The sequence below is a fragment of the Aricia agestis genome, chromosome 17 (assembly GCF_905147365.1).
Source record: "Aricia agestis chromosome 17, ilAriAges1.1, whole genome shotgun sequence".
In the NCBI taxonomy this organism is placed as follows: Eukaryota; Metazoa; Arthropoda; class Insecta; order Lepidoptera; family Lycaenidae; genus Aricia; species Aricia agestis.
Genome location: NC_056422.1, coordinates 4,054,818 through 4,075,282, shown reverse-complemented (window position 1 = coordinate 4,075,282; position 20,465 = coordinate 4,054,818). Strand labels below are relative to the sequence as shown.

Sequence of the window (20,465 nt, the reverse complement as noted above, 5' to 3'; positions counted from 1 at the left end):
TCATGCTAAATAATCGCTCTATATCAGCGTTAGAATGCGGCAAAACGAATAAAGATAATAATAATATAATTAAGTTTCCAGTATGGGTCTTCAAGGGTTAGAAAAATAATTAAAAAAACTAGTGGTTTAACGTCGAAGCTACCACTAACTTAAATAATCTAATCCACTAAGAAATCCATTAGCCACTAAAACCAAATTTTTCCCGCCGAAAGGTACGTCTAAACCACCAGATCTAGTGGAAATTCCACTAAGTTGGCAACACTGGTCTCGAGCGATTTGAATTTGTTATTTGACGCGCGGCGCGGTCAGTCGCCGCGCGCGGGGCGCTCCGCTCCCTCCCGCCGCGCGCCCACAAAAAGGTCGGCCCGGCAGGTATGCCGTATGCTGTATGCACGATACTATCGAAAGAAAAAGTAAGGAAATTTGTGAGGAGTCATGCTGTGAGGCGGTAGACCCTAATCGGGTCTTGTTAACTCGGAATCTCCTCTTTATGGCTGAAATTTATTCAGAGTACTTTAATTTTAGTTAAACGTATTCTACTACTTGTTATACTACGTCATTACAATAATATAATCTATACATATATACATATTAATAAAACTGTAGAAATGACAATTCTGTACATTAAAGATATCCAAAAAATAAGAAGCGGGGGCTGTTACTACATCGCTATAGAAGCCAAAACTATGGTTAGTTTTTTGTCTGTCTGTCTGTCTGTCTGTATGTTTGTTCCAGCATCACACGAAAACTACTGATCCGATTTGAATGCGGTTTTCGCAGATATATTTGTCTTCTTCCAACTTAACATCTGGTGTACAAAAATTTTCCCCCCCACCTCTCCAAGGGGTCAAAAGAGGGGGTAAGATTTTGTACCAAACTTTTTTCTTCAATGGACTAACTTCATATTATTAATAACTGTATTTTCCAATTTAACATCTGGTGTATAAAATTTTTCCCCCACCCGTTTAAGGGGGCCGAAGAGTAGTATCAAACTTTTTTTTTAACATGAAAACTACTGATCCGATTTGAATATGATTTTCGCAGATATATTTGTCTTATTCCAATTTCATATCTGGTGTATAAAGTTTTCCCCCCCACCCCTCAAAGGCGACCAAAGAGGGGGCAGATTTTGTATCAAACTTTTTTCTTTAATAAACTTACATCATTTAATAAACTGTATTTTCCAATTTAATATCTGGTGTATAAAATTTTTCCCCTCACCCCTCTATGGGGACAAAAAAGGGGGCAAGATTTTGTATTAAACTTTTTTCTTTAACACGAAAACTACTGATCCGATTTGAATACGGTTTTTGCAGATATATATGCCTTATTCAAACTTAGCATCTGCCCCCCCCCCCCCCCTTCCTGGTAATGTTGCTAAGCAAAAAGGCGTCGCGTCATTAGTGTTGAGTTTTAATTCTCCTTTTTTAAGCCTAATGAAGCAACCAATTGACTTGATTTTTAGCATCGACTTAGTTCAAAGGATGGAGAGTAACAAAGGCTACTTTTGGTCTTGGAAAAACATCATGTTTCTAAAGGAGATTTGCAAGAATATTCGTATTGTACACGATTTTCGAATTCCACGCGAGCGAAGCCGCGGGCAAAAGCTAGTATATCAATATTATTGCAGGTTTAAATTAAAACCTCAGTGGTGACAAACCCAGAGTTAGGTACTTACATGTCATCATGGGCGTACCCAGGTTCTGGGCCAGGGGGGGCGGGGGGGGGGGGGGGGGGGGGGGGGGGGCAAATTACCCAGGTTCTGGACGGGGGGGGGGGGGGGGGGGGGGGGTAAATTACGCAGGTTCTGGGCCAGGGGGGGCAAATCAGATATCTTATAATATAAGCTAGGTGCTTATAAAGAATAAACAATTAATAATTTTTAGTTGTAAAAATATTATATTGCAAACAAATGGCAACAATTCGTTTTATTATTTTTAATTTTTATAGATGAAATACTAGATAATATACTTAGTAGGGACTTACAACATGATCCAGGGGGGGCCTTTGCCCCCCCCCCTGCCCCCCTCGGTACGCCCATGCATGTCATAACTCATAACTATCGGGATTCCTAAAATAGGATCCAGAATCTAAAATAAGTACACATGCGGCTTTATCTAAGACAGTATGTTATCTAAATATCGATTTTCGATAAAGCCGATAGTAAATTGATAAAATAAAACCAGCCAAGTGGGATCATATTGTGAATTTCATCATACTATAATATAACCCAGGCAGGGGTTCCCAAGCTGTGCGCCGCGGCGCCCCGAGGAAAGGCAAGAGGGGCGCCGCGCATGCCGTGAGTCGATCCTCCATCATTATCCAAAACCACAAATATTATAAAAACAAATAATAATATTATATAATATAATTCTGTAAAGCAGGTACTTAGATGTAGCTGGATGATTAAATATTTGTGTATTACTATTTACCTAGTTAAATTAGGCTTAACTATAACCATAACTTTAACCACGCCTCTGGTGTAACCCAACCTTAATAGTTACTACGTAGCTTAGTATGTAAACTATAAGGACACAATTTTTTTGGGTGCACAGGAAGTACAGAGCAGTTATTTGGAAAAAAATAAAGTTGCTGAACCTAAATTTTTTTCTTTTTTTCCCCATCCCACTACTCCCACAGTCCACGGCCTGTCAGCACGCAGATTATCAGAAAGGGTTGTTCAGGGAAGTAGCTAACGGAGTTTTAATACAGCTGAACCTACATTTTTTTTCCCCAACCCACTACTCCCAAGTCCCACAGTCCACGGCCTGTCAGCACGCATATTATCAGAAAGGGTTGTTCAGAGAAGTAGCTAACGGAGTTTTATTAATACCGATTTGGTCGTCAGCTCTTAGTCAAAAAGTAGCGGCGCTAAAAGACTAACTTTTTATGGGCAAATTCATGACGCTGTGGCGCTTGCCCAACAAATCACAAAAAAATTTGCTCTTTCAGCGTTGCTACTTTCACAGTGAACTCTATACAGGTTGTAATAAAATTCAGTGATAATACTTTAGGGGTGTATCGTGAAGTTCACTGTGAAAGTAGCAGCACTGAAAGAGCATTTTTTATATTTGTATATGTGCAAGCGCCCCAGCGCGGCGTCATGAATATTCCTATACAAAGGTTAAAAAAAGTTACCTACTTAATCTTTTTAGCGCTGCTACTTTTGACTTAGTTTTGTTACACTTGTAGGGACTAGAGACACATACACACTTCATAATTATTCGCTGTGTAGGGGGGATAAGAATAAGAAGGGGCTATTTATTGACTTGATTATAAAGTAATGACTATAATGACTTATGAGATGTAACATCAAACAAAAAATTATAACAGTTTTGAAATGTTTTATTGTACATAAGTAGTTTACTACAATAATATGAATCAATGTATGTATACATTTTAACATAAAGGTAAATATAATGGTGAACATTCGTTTGAAAAATTGGACCGAGTTACAGATTTCAGGCCATCAAGCTTCAGACTATAGTCCTGAGTTTATGTAAGGGCAAACCTTATGTGGTCGGAATAAAGGCTAAATTGCTCTGAACGATTTGTAATGGGAGTTTTTCGACCATAGAGTATTGACTTTTTTTCTCAAGATGGCGTTGCTTACTTCATAACTCATAAGTCACAACTCATAGTGCTAAAAATATAATACAGACCTAACATTGTGATAGCATACAGTCAAGAAAAACTCGCATTAGACCAAGGAAATTATAAACAAACTGGATACTGGAATAGGTACTGATTTAGTAAATAGTGCATTAGGATTGAATTATTAAAATTTTATGTATTATTTAATATTTAAAAAAACATTTTACTGTTTCAAATGGTAGGAGTATATTAATAAAACTAAATATTTTGATAAAACTAATTTTAGTTAAATATAACCTATATAAGGGCTTAGAAACGTAGAGTACTAAAAACAACTGTTTGTTCATAAGTTCCTTGTTATACACTTATATAGGTGAGATGCAATTAAATACATTATTTACACATATATTAATGGACAGTTCGAATTTGAATAAAGAATAATATAATTCTTACAACAACTAAAACGATACAACATACTATTATACTTATATTATGATACAAAGAGTTTTCACACATTTTCTATACTAGTATCCGTTTCTTTTATAACTTTGCTAGTTTTAATGCTACATTATCTTTTAAATGCAGCATCAAACTCTAATTGATAAGTATTTATTTGAAAAATCAGGTTGGTATAAATTTATTCCATCTCGCTTGCTGATTTTACAGCTCAGCAAAATATCAGTACAGTTGCTATGAAGAAAGATATTATAGGCTTACAAGTATCCCAAATAGGTTCATTTAATATTAACTCGATACTGACTTAGAGAACATTACGTTGTAGCCAAATATCTTTCTGCTTAGCCAATAAGATCTAATTAACATTCTTAATAAATCCAGTCCTTTACAATATCCCTTATGCAAGTGGAATCAAAACATGCAGCGCGTTTTAACGATATTAACTTTTTAGTGTATTTAGAAATAGAAAAATCATAGAGGTGTTAGTACTACTACGGATAGATTTTCACTGGAATTTGGATCAATTATTAAAAATGATTAATGGTTTCTGAGGCTTTATTTTTGAAAAGATAACTATAATATATTCAACAGCACTTCTGGTTGGATTCAAAACGTTAACCAATCAACAAAGCCGATACCTCAGTGGTGACAAACCACAGAACAATAAAATTGTTGTTCTGTGTGACAAACCCAGAGAATTTTATTCAGGAGTTTATCTATTTAGGTAATCTCCAGTTTTTTTTTAAACCGGGCAGTAGTAAGCTAAAAACGCGCGAATTGTCAGAGTTTTTACAATTACATTTATACAACTAATATAAGATACAAAACATTCATGCATATCTAACGGAGAATATGCATATTTTTTATATAAAAAGTACTTTATACTGCAAGTGATTAGTTACTGTTGTTTTTGGAACAATATTTATATTAAATAATATATACTTTAACATTATGCATATTCTCAATTAAGGTTTTATAATAATCTTGTATACAAAAGGAATGCAATGCTAATTTTAAGCAAGTTTAGCGCGCGATTTTTTTTACATATTATAAAAATATACTTACAATGAAATCATCACGCTAAATGCCACGAACTTGTAAATCACTTAATAAAAAATACATACAAAAGTATTACAATACGTATAGTCTGTCAAGAAAGTGAAGAAATTAAAAAGTGGCAACATCGTAGTGCCATCCCTTTTTTCTTAAAGGGTCCATTCATTCTTCACTTTCTTGACAGGCTATAAAACCGAAAAACATTTATAAAAAGCTACTAAAATTATTGTAATTGTGACTTAGATCCTTGGTACTTGTATGCTGTCTATTGGTTTGCAAAGCTCAGCTGATTCGCGATCTAGAAGATGTTTTGAGGTAGGTGTTGATTTAAAAATCGAATAGGTTCTAATTTTAAAATATTGCAAATGGAAATTTGAATAATCAAAATACTAATGAAATATGATAATCTATTCGTGACGATTGCATGATTCAAGTATTACAGTCTATTTATAAGACAATAAATGATAAAGACAATGTTTATTTAATTGTTTGTATGTATACAGTATACCTCTCTATGATAAATGATAATAAACATTATAGTCTATCAAGAAAGTGAAGAAATTAAAAAGTGGCAACATCATAGTGTCATCCCTTTCAAATCAATCTAAGAAAAAAGGGATCACACTACGATGTTGCCACTTTTAAATTTTTTCAGTTTCTTGACCAACTATAGGTAGCTCATTTTAATCACGTATAGCCTCTTTGTAAAAACGCAACGCACAATGTTGACTGTGTCAAATTAATATTATTGGAATTTTTAAATTTGGAATATGCTTACTTATCTAAATAAAATTTAAAAATTATAAATTATGCTGCAATGTTAACTTGGCCAATAACAGAATGTAACAATATTTATGTGAGATTACTTTGACATAATAGTGTATTAAATTATAAAGCATAAATATATTAATATACAAAATAAGATAAACATTTGATGAGATGTGATGTATTTGTTATTGAATATAATGTTAGCTCAACTATTAAATAGTCGCAGTAATTTGAAACCTATCTAATTTTACTTTAAAATGATACTTAGTACAATATTTCGTACAATCACATGTGAAACATTGCCAAATTATTGTTTGTAAATGTTTCTGATTTTTAATAATTTACTGATTTCAAAATAACCTAAAAAGGTGGGGTCAAAGGAAAGTCAATAGCGAATACATCATATCACAGGGCTCGGCACGTCTCCAGTCTCCACTCGATTATCACTTCGAGCGGATCCATAGACAAAATATCGAGTCACTTAAATTAGTCCAGACGGGTGCTATCGCATTTTTAATTAACGAAATAAGCGAGATAAACATTTTTACTAGAGATATATCGCAGCGTTCCGGGCTCGGCCGACGCCACCGCGACCTTTCGAGTCGTCGGACGCTCGCAACACCGGCGTATCGAGATTATCCTCGTCCCGCGCGCTCTAGGTACAGTTTCCAACCTCAGACCCTAAACCGACGACCGAAACCTAATTTTGTCTCAAATTACTGACAAAATGCAACGAAGAAGAGACGACGCGAAAGGATATGCCAACTCAGAATCTCAGATTAAAAAATCGTAGCGGGAGCGATGTCGAGCTTGGTGTGGTGTTACACGGCGTCGGGGCGGGAGTCGTGGCGCGGGTCGAGCCGCACGGCGAGCGCGCGCCGCTCGCGCTGCGCGTCCGCGAGCTCGGCGCACAGCGCGCGGCACACGCGGTGCAGCACGGCGTTCTGCTCGTGCAGCGCGCGCACGTCCGGCTCGTCCGCCGCGCTCGCCGGCGATCGCTTGCGGTACACCTCGAACGCGCCTTGCATGCGCGGCCCGTCCTCGCGCGCGTACCCGAACCCTTCGCCGTCGTACTCGCGCGGAGACATCCGCGGCGGTGGCTGCGGCGGCGGAGCCGACTTGAGCCGGTTGAGGTCGAGCGAGCTGGAGCGCGTGTGGTTGCGCAGCGGGCGCGGCGGCGGGGGCGGCGGCGGCTCCTTGCGCGGCGCGTGCTGCAGCGACTGCGGCTGCTCGTCGCGCGCCGGCGGCGGCGGCAGCGCGCCCGCGCTCTTGGGCGGCTTGCGCGGCTGCGGGCGCTGCACGGCGGGGGCGGGGGCGGGCTCGGGCTGCGGGCGGCGCGGCGCGGGCTCGAAGGCGAGCGCGAGGTCGTCGCGGCGCGGGGAGGCGCCGGCGCGTTCGTCCCGCCCGCCGTCCGGCGTCGCGCGCAGGGCCACGGGGTGGAATATCTTGGGGTCGCGCTCGAGGGCGGCCTTGAAGTCGAAGTTGACGGGCTCGGGCCGGGGGCTCGCGGCGCCGAACGTCGGCGAGTCGACGAACTTGGTCCACTCCTTGGCGGCCTCCTTGGGCGGCGTGAGGGAGGCGTCGGCGGGGCGCGCGGGGGGCTCGGGCTCCGGCACGGGCTGGAAGTCGAAGTCGGCGGAGGAGCCGGAGCCGAACATGTCGGGGGCGAGGTGGACGAGGTCGGCGGGCGGGGGGCGCGGGGGCAGCAGGCGCGGCGGCAGCGCGGCGGGCACGGGCACGTTGGCGCGCCGCAGCACTATGAGGTGCATGGCGATGCTGAACTCCTCCAGCGACAGCATGCCGTCCTTGTCCATGTCCGCCAGCTGCCAGATCTTCCTCAAGTCGGGGACCGACAGACGCGACTTTTCGAAAAATAATCTGCAAAGTAGTTGGTGCAAGGTTTAAGGTTTTATTAACGAACTAGTTGTAGTAGTACTATGCAATGTCCAAGTTGATCTATTTCAAACGTAAGAGATTTTTAATATTGATATGATAATAACTTACGTAATAACTTGAGACAGAAGGTCCCCTAGGTAGGGACTGAATAAATTAACCGACTTGGTATTGGCATGGATCTCATAAATGATTACGTTATAAAAACTGAGTTGCGAGACGTTTTTTTATAGGATGTGTTTGATGGGATATACATTTTGAGGAGTTCCCTCGATTATTTATGGATCCCTTTATCAGGTTATCACTTTTATGAATGTAATACCAAATGGGAATGATAACGTATACACCAAAAGAAAAATTTTGAAAATCGATTCACGAACGGCGGAGTAATCGTTGACCATAAAAAAACGAACATAACACCCCCTCCATTTTGAAAGTCGGTTAAAATTGTAGCCTATGTGTTATTCTGATGTATAAGCTATATTATTGTAAAGTTTCATTAAAATCCGTTCAGTAGTTTTTGCGTGAAAGAGTAACAAACATCCATACATACATACAAACTTTCGCCTTTATAATATTAGTAGGAAGTAGGATATGAATAGTTTTTATTATTCGTAGATATAAACCTTATTAAAGGTAGGTAAAAAATAAGAAACGCGTATAATGCTGGATCTACACTAGGGAACTATAGTGTTATTCATGTTGGAATGATATAATATGGTTGGAATATCTAAGTATAATTGTCTTATCTATGGACGCTTCACATCACACCAAGTCAGTTTGACCCCGTGGTAGTGCGATGTCTTTTTGCGATACGACGCCGCAACGCAGTGCTGTGGCCTGGCCTCTTAGGGCTCCTCAGTTCCTCGACAAGCAAACGGGCGAATCTAAGCGAGTTGGGCGCGAATATCACTTTCGACATGTTTCACAATGCTGAATAGCGCATTAGTACGGCACGCGCCGGCCATTATGACATCCTACGTCAAACGTATAAACGAGAACTGAGTCGGCCTAGTCGGCCTGTTTAGGCCGCGTTTCGAATGACGCGGAGCTGGCCGGAGAGGAGCTTAGCGGTGCCCGAATTGACCAATCACTATGCTCGAAATCTCCGCTCCGCCTCAATGGAAACAGCACAGCTGAGCGGATATTCATAATAAAAATACAGCGAGGCGATGCGGCGCGGAGGACAACGAGCATTGGGGAGATCACAGACGGCACACTTTTTGTGTGATCGAGTCTGCGGCGCACATACATTCACACAAAAAGTGTGCCGTCTGCTATCTCCCTTGGGGTGCAGAGCGGAGGACAGCGGTGCGGTGCGTGACTCTCGCGCAGTGCCTCAGTCAATCATTCAATCAATTCCAAAAGTATGCTCCGCTGTAGAAACACTGACACATTTTCACCGCTCTTTACCGCTCCTCTCCGCCCAGCTCCGCGTCAGTGGAAACCCGGCCTCTGCTAACGGCATGGCATTTCTGGCGACCCCGTGGTTCAGTGGTTTAGAGCGTGGCTCTTGACTCGGAGGTCGTGGGCTCGATTCCCGCTTTGGAAGCATGTTATTTTCAAGTTTGATTAGGACAATACAGGCTGATCACCTGATTGTCTTACAAGTAAGATGATCCATGCGACGGAGGGGCAAGTAGAAAGTCGGTCATGCGCCTTATCTCTCGCCAGTCGTGTCGGTCTTCCGTCCCACTGGGTTATGAGAGTAAAGAGGAATAGAAAGTGCTCATTGTGTACTGCGCACACACTTAGGCACTTACTCCTGCGTAACTGGCCTGTTTTCAATGAAACCGGCCACCGCCACCGAAACCGGCGTGGGAGTTATTATTATTGGATATTATTATATACGAAGTTCCTTATCGCCCGTTGCGAAAGGGGGCTAAACAGAAAGAATTAAGACGCAAAGTTGTAACGACACAAAAGTGGCTTACAATTATAGCAAAAATGCTAGAGTTGTAAGCCGTGCGATAGCGCGTGTTTGTCTCTCTGTCTCTCTCTCTCTTTTTTTGAGGTATACAGGTTCTTTGTACATAAGAAATCCATACTAATATTATAAATGCGAAAGTATCTCTGTCTGTCTGTCTGTCTGTCTGTCTGTCTTGCTTTCACGCCAAAACTACTGAACCGATTGCAATGAAATTTTGTATACAGTTATTCTAGAGTCTGAGAAAGGACATAGGCTACATTTTGATGTGGGAAAATATCTTATTTCCATGAAAATATCGATGAAAATGAATTCGCATTCGCAAGCACTCATCCCGGGGGTCCTGGGTTCGAGTCCCGCAGGCGGAACAAAAAGTTTTCAATGTTCCTGGGTCTTGGATGTGTATTAAAATAAAATTTCAAAAATCTTAAACATATTTTTTGTATAATACTAGCTGTTGCCCGCGACTTCATCCGCGTGGACTTTAGTTTATAGCGCGCGGTGTCAACAAAATTTGTGTCAAATTTAAAAACTTTTTAAAACCCTGGTAAGTGGTACCCCTCTTAGGGCCGCGCTACACCGGAATGGCAGCGCTGAAAGTGCTCGCCTCGCCGCTGCCATTCCGGTGTAGCACGGCCCTTATTAATCAAAACAGCTGTGCAGTGTGCACATAATCTATACTAATATTATAAATGCGAAAGTATCTCTGTCTGTCAGTCTCGCTTTCACGCCAAACGCCAAAACTACCGAACCGATTGTAATGAAATTTTGTATACAGATAGTCTAAAGCCTGAGAAAGGACATAGGCTACTTTTTTACTGGAAAAAAGGGTTGTAAGGGGGTGAAAATGCGTAAATTTGTTCAAATTAAGTTAGTTCCAACAATTCATAATATATGGCGCCGTGCGTCTTCTACAGCTAGTAAATATAATAAACTGGAACTTCGTTCCATCTGGGTGTCCCTTGACACTTCCAAAGTTTTTAACTATAACATACCTGGCGGTGTGTCCGGACAGCAGGCCGCGCTCGGGGCGCAGCTGCGCGAACTGCGCCGCGTAGTGCTGCGCCTGCGCCTCGCTGATCACGAACACGTCGTCGCTAGCGCCCTCCGCCTCCCCGTCCTCATCTGATGAGTGCCGGTCCGAGGACTCCTCTTCGGTGCCTGGAAATATTGTAAAGAACTATTAAGGTTGTGGCGGTACCCACAATTCGCTTCACAATCTTGCATCGCGCTATGGAAGTTTCGGAGAACGGCAAGATTATATTATCTTATACAACGTCTGAAATCACGTCCGTGGGATTCGGCCTGACCGAGCATGCTATCTCGCTCGGTCGGAAGATCTTTCTATTCGGCCGCCACGCACAACGTTGAACGGTCAATTCAGACCGCAACGCAACGCGTAGATGCATTTCTAAGGGACTTTTCAGACAGAGAGCGGTTACGCGTTCAAGCGTTCGCATTTCGCATTCGAGCGGTCAGTCACACATTAGTAATTCTGACGTTTTCAGAACGCCTTCTGTATGAGCATCTCTATATAACGTAATATAACACAAAGAACACAAAACTGGTTTAAACGCTTGACCGCGTGACCGGTCTCTGGCTGATAGGACTCTTTTGTATTGATTTGACAAACATCAATTGTGTGAGACGTCATGCAAGTTCTGTCAATATAATATTTTAGAAATAGAGCTTATAATTTTGTAACATTTATAATTAATATTATTTCACTAGTGGGATCCGCTATATTGAATGATTTTATCGGAAAAACGGGTTTTATATGAAGTTCGGGTAAAGAGAGATATCATTTTTAGGGTTCCGTACCCAAAGGGTAAAAACGGGACCTTATTACGACTTCGATCTCTGTCCGTCTGTCTGTCTGTCCGTGTGTCTCCAGGCTGTAACTCAAGAACCACTATAGCTAGACTTCTGAAATTTTCACAGATTGTGTTTATCTGTTGCCGCTATAACAACAAGTAGGTACTAAAAATAAAATATTTAAGGGGGGCAACAAACATGATATTTTGTTATTTTTATGCTCGATATCAATAACGGCAATACATAGGCACTTGAAATATTCACGAAATACTTTTAGGGTAGGTTGCACCAACTTTAACTTTAACCATAACATAATGTCAAATGAACTGTCAAATCCCTAGTAAAAGTCCATAATGGACGCCATATTTAACCATAACATTAACTATAACTACGCCTCTGGTGCAAGTTGCAACCCACCCTTATTTGTACTTTAATAATTTATATTAAAAACTAGCTGTCCCGGTGAACTTCGTGTCGCTTTAAAACCTTCCCTGGACTTCTACGCATATTTTAAGACTAAAATTAGCCCAACCCGTTCAGCCGTTTTCGAGTTTTAGCGTTACTAACATAATTGAAAATCCATTTTTATATATTTGACTTTTAAGTATTATGACAAATCTTTTGTATGGTAGTAGGGAATGCAAATCTCGCGAGATTGGGGCTCAAGCGAGATCCCGCGAGTTTATGAATACAATACCGCGAGATCTCGCCAATGTCGAGATCTCGCGAGATTAGCAGATTGGTGGGTTTTTTTGCAAATAATCACAATATTTGAATAAATTACAAAATAATGGAATAAATATTATAAGTATTATAAGATTAACATTCATTTTCAAGAATTTTCTCAATAGAATTTTATGCATCAAACATTGTTAATGTATATGTCTATAATTTTTAAGTAGTAAACTTTGTCATACGTATCTACTATCTATCAAATAACAAATGAAAGAAACAACCAGCCTTCTCTTCTCATGTGCGCTTTTATAATTTTGGACGTGGCGGTAATATCGTGGACGTCCGCGGTAAAAAGATAACATAGGGAAGTAAAATGTATGGAAATATATTATGGAGACGCATTTAAATTTCCGTCGACGATAACTTTTTAACGTTTTTTAATTTTTACTTCTGAACTGCACAAAACGTCCGCGGTGCGTAAAATCAAAAGGGCATATTTTAACGTTTTGTCGTGAAAGCCGGCATCCACGATAAAGTGACGTCCAGAGTTATAAAAGCGTACATTATCAAACATAAATATTTTAGTAATAAAACAGTTCTTTTATAACTAACAAAACTATGGGAGTATAGAAAAGTGTTGTTTTTAGACTTTTTCAGGAAATTTTAATTTTTTTTTTTAGAATTTTTCTCTCCGTAAGAACCATCCTCGTACTTCAAGGAATATTTAAAAAAAAGAATTAGCGAAATCGGTCCAACCGTTCTCGAGTTTTGCGCTTAGCAACACATTCAGCGCCTCATTTTTATATTATAGATAAATAAAATAATTAAAGGGGGGCTCCCATACAAAAAACACAAATTTCATCCTATTTTTGCTCTATTGTGGTACGGAACCCTTTGTGCGCGAGTCCAACTCGTGAATAAATGGGCAAAAAATTATTGACACTGACATGGGCACATGGCAAAGACACATTTTTTAATGAATGGTATGTAAAATTCGTGGATCCGAGCGTCTACTTACCCAATAATTGCGTATGTTCTTCTGCAGTGTTGACTGGCCACACTCCTCGCCCGGTCGCGCTGTGTTCCCACACGGGGTGCACCTTCTCCGCCACACTGTTAGTCGGGGTGGGACTCTCACTTGCTGTACTCCACGGTGAACCGGCTTTCGCTCTACGCTGTAAAAATATAGAATATATTTAAAAAAAGGATTTTTTTTAATCTAACTGTTTTAGGCAATTAAAACTATAACTTAAAGTTTAAACTTAATTCAAGAATAGGCAATGCTTTATTGAATATATAATATACTTTTTATTATTGCCGCAAGCAGTCTCTACCATAATAATTAACAATCTTTTAGGTTTCATACCCCAAAGGGAAAAGCTCTATTACCCCAGTAGAGTTAGATTTTTTTTTAAATGAATTATAGTCAGATTTTTTTTTGCACCAGTGTTTAGAGTAGTATCAATATGGTGGCTAACACACTCGTCAGATTTGGTAGAGTTTTTGAATTTAAGCTATTTGTGACCTCCTCTAAACACTGGTGCAAAAAAATTTCTGACTATAATTTATTTCAGCTTCCCATACAAGGCTGAACTACTGGGCTAGTACCCCTACTAAGGTGTACTCGGGATTCGATACAGTAACAGTCATTGACTCCTTGTCAAAAAGCTTGTCATTTTCTTTATAAACTTCGATTGACATACTCGATGTGAACTGTATATGAAGCATATCACTTCGAACTCATAAAAAGTTGGAGATTATCATTCTAAGAGTTACCAAGAGGTTTTCCGATGAATCTTTAATAATCTGTGTCTCTATAAGAGGTCAATTTTATTATTAAATATTCTAAATACAGTGCGAGCACTTTTCATTTAGTGCCTGGACTAAAAAGGTCAATGACCACTACCACCTCGTTTCGCCGAGGACGGTATAATACTGCATTGACTGTAAGCATCATATGTATTATAATATTTGAATATATATAATAATGGCGTATTTGTTGTTTTGATGACAAATACTAAGTAGACCTCCCATACAACATTAAAAAACTGATTTTCCCTTCAATTTTTGTGGAGCCTTAACCCATCAATCCTTAACAATTGAAAATCGATTGTGTCCGCAATTCCCACAGTCGAGGTATGAAATTACACACTTGTTCTTAGAAATCATCAAGAATTAATAGACTATTTTATTATGATACTACAACAAATTATATTATAATACAAATAACAATGGAATTTTTAAGAGTAGGTTATTTTTCTAAGATTTTTGATGCATAATGTTAATTTACTTTATCAGAAGTTAAATAAACAATTTGTTAAATCAACTATCACTTTAACATTACTGATAAGACAGCAATTTCAGGTGAAGACAATAAAACATGTAGATAATACTCTGATAATGTTCAAAAGTTGTAATTTATAAATTTGCTCTTGCCAATTTCATTAAATATGCACCAAAACTTAACACTTTTAAAAAATTGTGTTAAACTTTATGTGAACAGAGACACTGTTAAAATAATACATAAGATATACATTAAAATATTATTACTTGCAATTACTATATCAGAAATTTCATTGAATAAAGGACATTGCAGCGAGAATGAGTTTTAAACTATATATAAAATATAGTACAGTATATAACTAATTTTCTCCCAAAATGTCCTTTACGAAAATTTCCCGTGTCAACATTTATTAACCAATACTTCATACAGATGTTTTCATAAACAGCCTACATTTAGTCAGCAATGACCATTACTTATTTAAACAAATACAATTCTTATCAAAATTAGAACTTTATTTCACAATATTCGTATAAAAAAAACACAATTTACTTGCCAGTGCAAGTAAATTGTCTTTTTTTAATTCCACATATTAACTGCTACTATTAAATAGTAAGTGAGGTGCTGTGAGACAATGGATACATACTTTACAGTTACACATATTTTTTTTACAAGTGTAGGTATTATAAAAGTTAGAAATACTTACACCACATGATCCTGATCTTTGTGATGTTGTTTCTGATTCAATTTCAGAGTCTGTGCTGTGTGCTTCCGTGTTGTCGTGTGACAGAGTTTGGGGTACATCACTGTCAGATAGATTTGCCGATACTCTCATAGGTTCATAGGCTCCTATACTTCCCACAAAATTTCTTTCTCTTTTAGGTATATGTTGCTCCTTTGGCGAATTGGATAACTGTATGAGATCAGCATTAGCGTCCGAGTTAAGGGCCCAAGTGAATCGAGGCAAAGGTAAATCTAAGGGAGTGGCCAAAAGCTCAGGTTTTAATGTTCTATTTGTTTGATGAGCTGCTATTAGTTTAAGGGCTGAATAGAATTGCTTTCTGTTCATATGATTCAATGAAGCGCAGGTACTCGGCGCCACACTAATGTCCATGATCTACAATTAATAAAACATTGTAAATTGTAAATATATAGAACAAAACAAGTGTTGATCATTAACATTCAGTAGCATGTCTCACCTGTTTTAGGACATCGTTAGGTATATTAGAAGATCTAAACAGTTCTGTTGCTTTTAAAATTGGTATTTTTCCGTTTGATTCTTCGTCACAACACAAAAACAAATCACCGAAATATCTCATTTCGGTCTCTGTCAAATTGAGATCCTCCATTATAACCAAATTAGAAACTGTACCTTCCACACACTGTTACAGTTTTTTACCAAAATCGGATAATACGCATTTATTCATTATCTATTAATGTAAACCATATTCATTGATATACAGTCGAATTAGAAAATGTAACATCACAAAATTTACACGAAGCAAACGAAAATGTCATTGACAGCTGCTTGACAGTTTCAGACAAACTTAACATTTTTTTTTTGAAAAATGTTTAAAGCTATGACCTTTTTTGCAACATGCATTTCTGAATTCTGAGGCGGGTTTTATTTCAATATTTTTTAGTATCATCTAATACAGGATTTCTCAAACTTTCGGCTCCACGAACCACTATTAAATTTCCAGGTGACAGCGAACCCCTAACTTATATTGAAATCCCCCCTCCCCTTTTAGTAAGGGGAATTCGGGGAATTCACCGCTTTGCGCAAGAGTTCGAAAGACATCCTTTTGAAATTAGCTTGAAGCACGGGTGACGGGCTTGAAGAGTTTCATTTACGGACATAATCTTATCTTATATCTTTAACGAGCAATTCTTGTGTACTTATATATTTAATTGGAATTTCGAAATCGGCTCCAACGATTTTTATGAAATTTTGTATATATAGGGGATGCTCGTATAGCGACCCAAAGTGGATCTTGGCCTCCGAAATGAGCTTCCGCAATTGAGCCCTGTCCTGCGCTACCTCCTGCCAGTTACTGACTTGAAGGTCGCGCAGGTCAGCCTCAACAGCATCTCTCCAGTGATGAGTGATACCTGGGACATCTAACAGGACGACGGCCTGTTTGACGGCCCTTATACGCTCTTTTCACCCCGTGATCCTCTCCCATTCTTTCCACGTGGCCCAGCCAACGGAGTCGGTAAGCCTTTGTTTCTCCGATTATATTGGGTTGGGCCACCAGTTCTTCGATTTCGGCATTCTTCCGAATTCACCAACAGCCGTCATTGGTTTTGGCTGGGCCCAGGTTTTTTCTGAGGACTTTTCTTTCAGCGACTAGAAGTTTGTTCTCCTCCTTTTCGTGTCAGCGTCCAAGCCTCACAGCCATACATTAGTATAGGCCGAATAACCGTATTATAGATTCGGATTTTTGTATTTTTGCTGAGAAGCTTGGACACGAGCACCTTGTGAAGAGCTGCGCTGCATCGCAGGGCATTTTTAACGCGAATGTCAATTTCGTCCTCTCGACTGTTAGTATCAGTCACAGTACACCCGAAGTACTTAAATTTGTGTACACCTTTATTATTTATATGTTGTATCTCCAACATGTAGGTCTTCGCAAGGTCAAAGGTGTACGCGTGTTTTTGTAGCGTCTCCTGATCCTGAGTCCAACCTTCTTCGCTTCAGTCTCCAAAGTTGTGATGGCCTCTATGACTTCTCTACGAGTTTCACCTAACAGGGCTGGGTCGTCTGCATACCCTATCACTTTATGCCTTCCATCCAGCTCCACGCCAAGTTCTAGGTGTAAAACCTTTCTTAGAATGTATTCTAGCACCAGATTAAAGAGCATAGGTGACAAGGCATCCACCTGGTTTAGACCAGTTGCGACTGTTAAGTCGTCCGTCAGGTCACCTCCAACCTTTACGCGTAGGCTACACTGCTGTGTAGCCTACGCGTGTAGTCAAAGCGAAACCTTGTGCGAAACTAACATTTGATATTTATTTGCATAAAGTAGATTAATATAGTGCTATTGTTCATTTACACAATATCTAGTTACTATCCACAAGTTATTTAGGATGGTAAAAATAAAACAGTTAATGGAATAAGATATTATTTATTCACTTTGTATTACCCATTAAAGATATTTCAATAATTTGTTAAGTAATACAATTTTTCATTAAAATAAGTTTTACATACGGTGTATTTTGTAGTTAAATAATTTAGGTTGTCACATCTACACTCATACAATGACAATAATCTCATCTTAACAATACAATGTAACTTCAATTATACAATACTTTAATCCTTGGTCTGGATGTACTTGATAAGATCTACAACACGGTTGGAGTAACCATACTCGTTGTCATACCAGCTGATCAACTTGACGAAGTTGTCATTTAGAGAGATTCCAGCTGCAGCGTCAAAGATGGACGAGTGAGTGTCTCCAATAAAATCGGAAGACACGACTTGGTCCTCGGTGTATCCGAGGATGCCCTTGAGTGGTCCCTCAGCAGCCTCCTTCACCTTTTGTTTGATGGCGTCGTAGCTTGCTGGCTTGCCAAGACGGGCAGTTAGGTCAACAACAGAGACGTTGGCAACTGGCACACGGAAAGCCATACCAGTGAGTTTGCCGTTGAGGGCGGGAATGACCTTGCCTACGGCTTTAGCTGCGCCGGTGGCTGCTGGAATGATGTTTTGTTGTGCTCCACGGCCATCACGCCACAGCTTGCCAGAGGGTCCATCGACGGTCTTCTGGGTAGCGGTGGTAGCATGGACAGTTGTCATGAGACCTTCTACAATTTCAAAGTTGTCATGGATGACCTTGGCGAGGGGAGCTAGACAGTTGGTGGTGCAGGAGGCATTGGAGATAACCTTATAGGATGGGTTGTAGGCGTCAAGATTGACACCAACCACAAACATGGGTGCGTCAGCACTGGGGGCTGAAATTATGACTTTCTTAGCACCACCTTCCAAATGAGCCGAAGCTTTGTCAATGGTTGTGAACACACCAGTAGATTCTACAATGTATTCAGCTCCAGCCTTGCCCCATGGGATGGCCTTGGGGTCTCTCTCACAGAATACTGCAATCTTGTTTCCGTTCACAACCAAATGTCCATCAACAGCTTCAACGGTTCCCTTGAAACGGCCGTGTGTGGAATCATATTTGAAGAGATATACCATGTAGTCCAAGCCGATGAAAGGGTCATTGATGGCTACAACCTGGGCGCCCTTGTCAACCGAAGCCCTGAGGACCAGACGACCGATGCGGCCAAATCCGTTGATACCAATCTTAGACATGTCTGAAACAGAAATATAACTATGTTTATTTCCTTGACTAAATTGTAACAATATACATACAATTTATATTGTTATCTTATATCTTTAAACAAGCAACTCTTGTATATAATTGGAATCTCCGAATCGGCTCAAACGATTTTCATGAAATTTAGTAGATAGGGGGTTTCGGGGGCGATAAATCGATCTAGCTAGGAATCATTTTTAGAAAATGTTATTTTATTCGTGTTTTATCTAATACCGAGCAAAGCTCGGTCAAGTAGCTGGTAAATAATTATATTGTCATTTTAGACTCAAAAAGAGGGTAGTATGCATTAAGTTTAAAGTCTAATTTTAACCTATCAAGCTCCATAAGGATACCGGTGACCGCGACAACAATATAATAACAATAGATTTCCAAGAATCCGCGATCGAAGGATGATGCAACAATATTGAGGAATTAGTACAAGATTTGTAATTTTTTTTAACTATAAATCTGTGAACCACTTACATCATATTTCGTTTACATAAAATTAAAATAAAATCATTTCATAAAATGTCATGTAAATAAATAAGCAGGTTATAATATATTACCTACAGCAATGATGAGGCTCTATTTATGACTTTTTTTTATCAACAAATATGAATATTATATTATTTTATTGGTAAAATACAGGAAAATTAGTATTAAAAATATGATGACAACCACAAAAGAGGATTTGTTGTAAAAATCTATGGGGCCGGTATATGGAGGTCGAATAAAGGTCAAGCGGTAAATATTATGAAATGCTAGGAAAATAATAAAGTTTAATTGTAAAAGTACAATGATAGAAGAAAATAACGACGTCTAGTGCCTTATTATCGTAGAAAAGTAAGAATATCAATGGCCCGACGTGTTACATAGCAGATTTAGAAAGCCGCAACACTATTGCAATAAACAATCAAAGTATTAGTTTTTCATAAGAAACAAATGTGTTATTATTAATGTGTTATAGGATAACAAAAAATCACAACAAAAATGCTTACCGAATAGAGTTTTGTACGGAAATTCTAATAAGAATTATAAAACAAGATTCTCCCACAAAATGGAGAACTGAAATGTCAAGTGAAGGACAAAGTGACAAGGCAGGAGGTGGGCGGGCGGGGTAAAAATCTCCACAGTTAAATAATCTAAAATCTTTGATCTATTCCATAGACTTATGATATACTAGCTGTTGCCCGCGACTTCGTCCGCGTGGACTTCAGTTTATAGCGCGCGATGGCAACAAAATTGGTGTCAAAAGCTTTAATAAAGAAAACCCCTTAAATCAAAACAGCTGTGCAGTGTGCACATAATATTTCATTTTTTTAAATAAAACTTTATATTTTATGCTAAATTTTAAAGCTTATTTAGCCCCCCAATTACACAACTTTACCCATAAACTATTTATCATTGATAGGTTTAAGGTTACGTCACTGTATATAATATAGAGTACTGACTTATTAAATAAATTAATAAAGAAATAACAATCGAAATTAATCGATAAAACAAATGTATGATGATACCACCTCTTACAGAAAGATGTTGGGCAAGCGTTAGCGCGATGTGAGAGACGCACGGCGCCATCTAGTATGAATTTTTGGAACTAACTTAATTTGAACAAATTTTCGTATTTTCACCCCCTTACAACCCTTTTTTACCCCAGTAAAAAAAGTAGCCTATGTCCTTTCTC

General features: G+C 39.2%; 2 protein-coding genes and 1 long non-coding RNA gene across 4 annotated transcripts; all 3 read right to left on the bottom strand.

Annotated features, from left to right (window-relative positions):
• Positions 1 to 3,327: 3,327 nt before the first annotated feature.
• LOC121735372 lies at positions 3,328 to 3,885 on the bottom strand. The gene is made up of 2 exons (XR_006036843.1): positions 3,549 to 3,885; positions 3,328 to 3,481 (listed from the first exon to the last, which is right to left on the bottom strand). It is a non-coding gene; the product is annotated as an uncharacterized LOC121735372 (long non-coding RNA).
• Positions 3,886 to 5,738: 1,853 nt separating this feature from the next.
• LOC121735371 (ralBP1-associated Eps domain-containing protein 1) lies at positions 5,739 to 15,992 on the bottom strand. 2 transcript variants are annotated; one of them, XR_006036842.1, is made up of 6 exons: positions 15,665 to 15,992; positions 15,172 to 15,582; positions 13,203 to 13,359; positions 10,690 to 10,855; positions 6,495 to 7,752; positions 5,739 to 6,447 (listed from the first exon to the last, which is right to left on the bottom strand). XR_006036842.1 is itself a non-coding variant. In XM_042126180.1 (5 exons), exons 1-5 carry the CDS (start codon positions 15,812 to 15,814, stop codon positions 6,696 to 6,698), a joined length of 1,941 nt encoding a protein of 646 aa, XP_041982114.1. In that variant the 5' UTR covers positions 15,815 to 15,992; the 3' UTR covers positions 5,739 to 6,695. The 2 variants fall into 2 exon arrangements, 1 of the variants encoding a protein (XP_041982114.1); XM_042126180.1 differs by having other exon boundaries at positions 5,739 to 7,752.
• Positions 15,993 to 17,577: 1,585 nt separating this feature from the next.
• LOC121735175 (glyceraldehyde-3-phosphate dehydrogenase 2) lies at positions 17,578 to 19,891 on the bottom strand. The gene is made up of 2 exons (XM_042125860.1): positions 19,780 to 19,891; positions 17,578 to 18,779 (listed from the first exon to the last, which is right to left on the bottom strand). Exon 2 carries the CDS (start codon positions 18,775 to 18,777, stop codon positions 17,779 to 17,781), a length of 999 nt encoding a protein of 332 aa, XP_041981794.1. The 5' UTR covers positions 18,778 to 18,779; positions 19,780 to 19,891; the 3' UTR covers positions 17,578 to 17,778.
• Between the last annotated feature and the right edge of the window lie 574 nt (positions 19,892 to 20,465).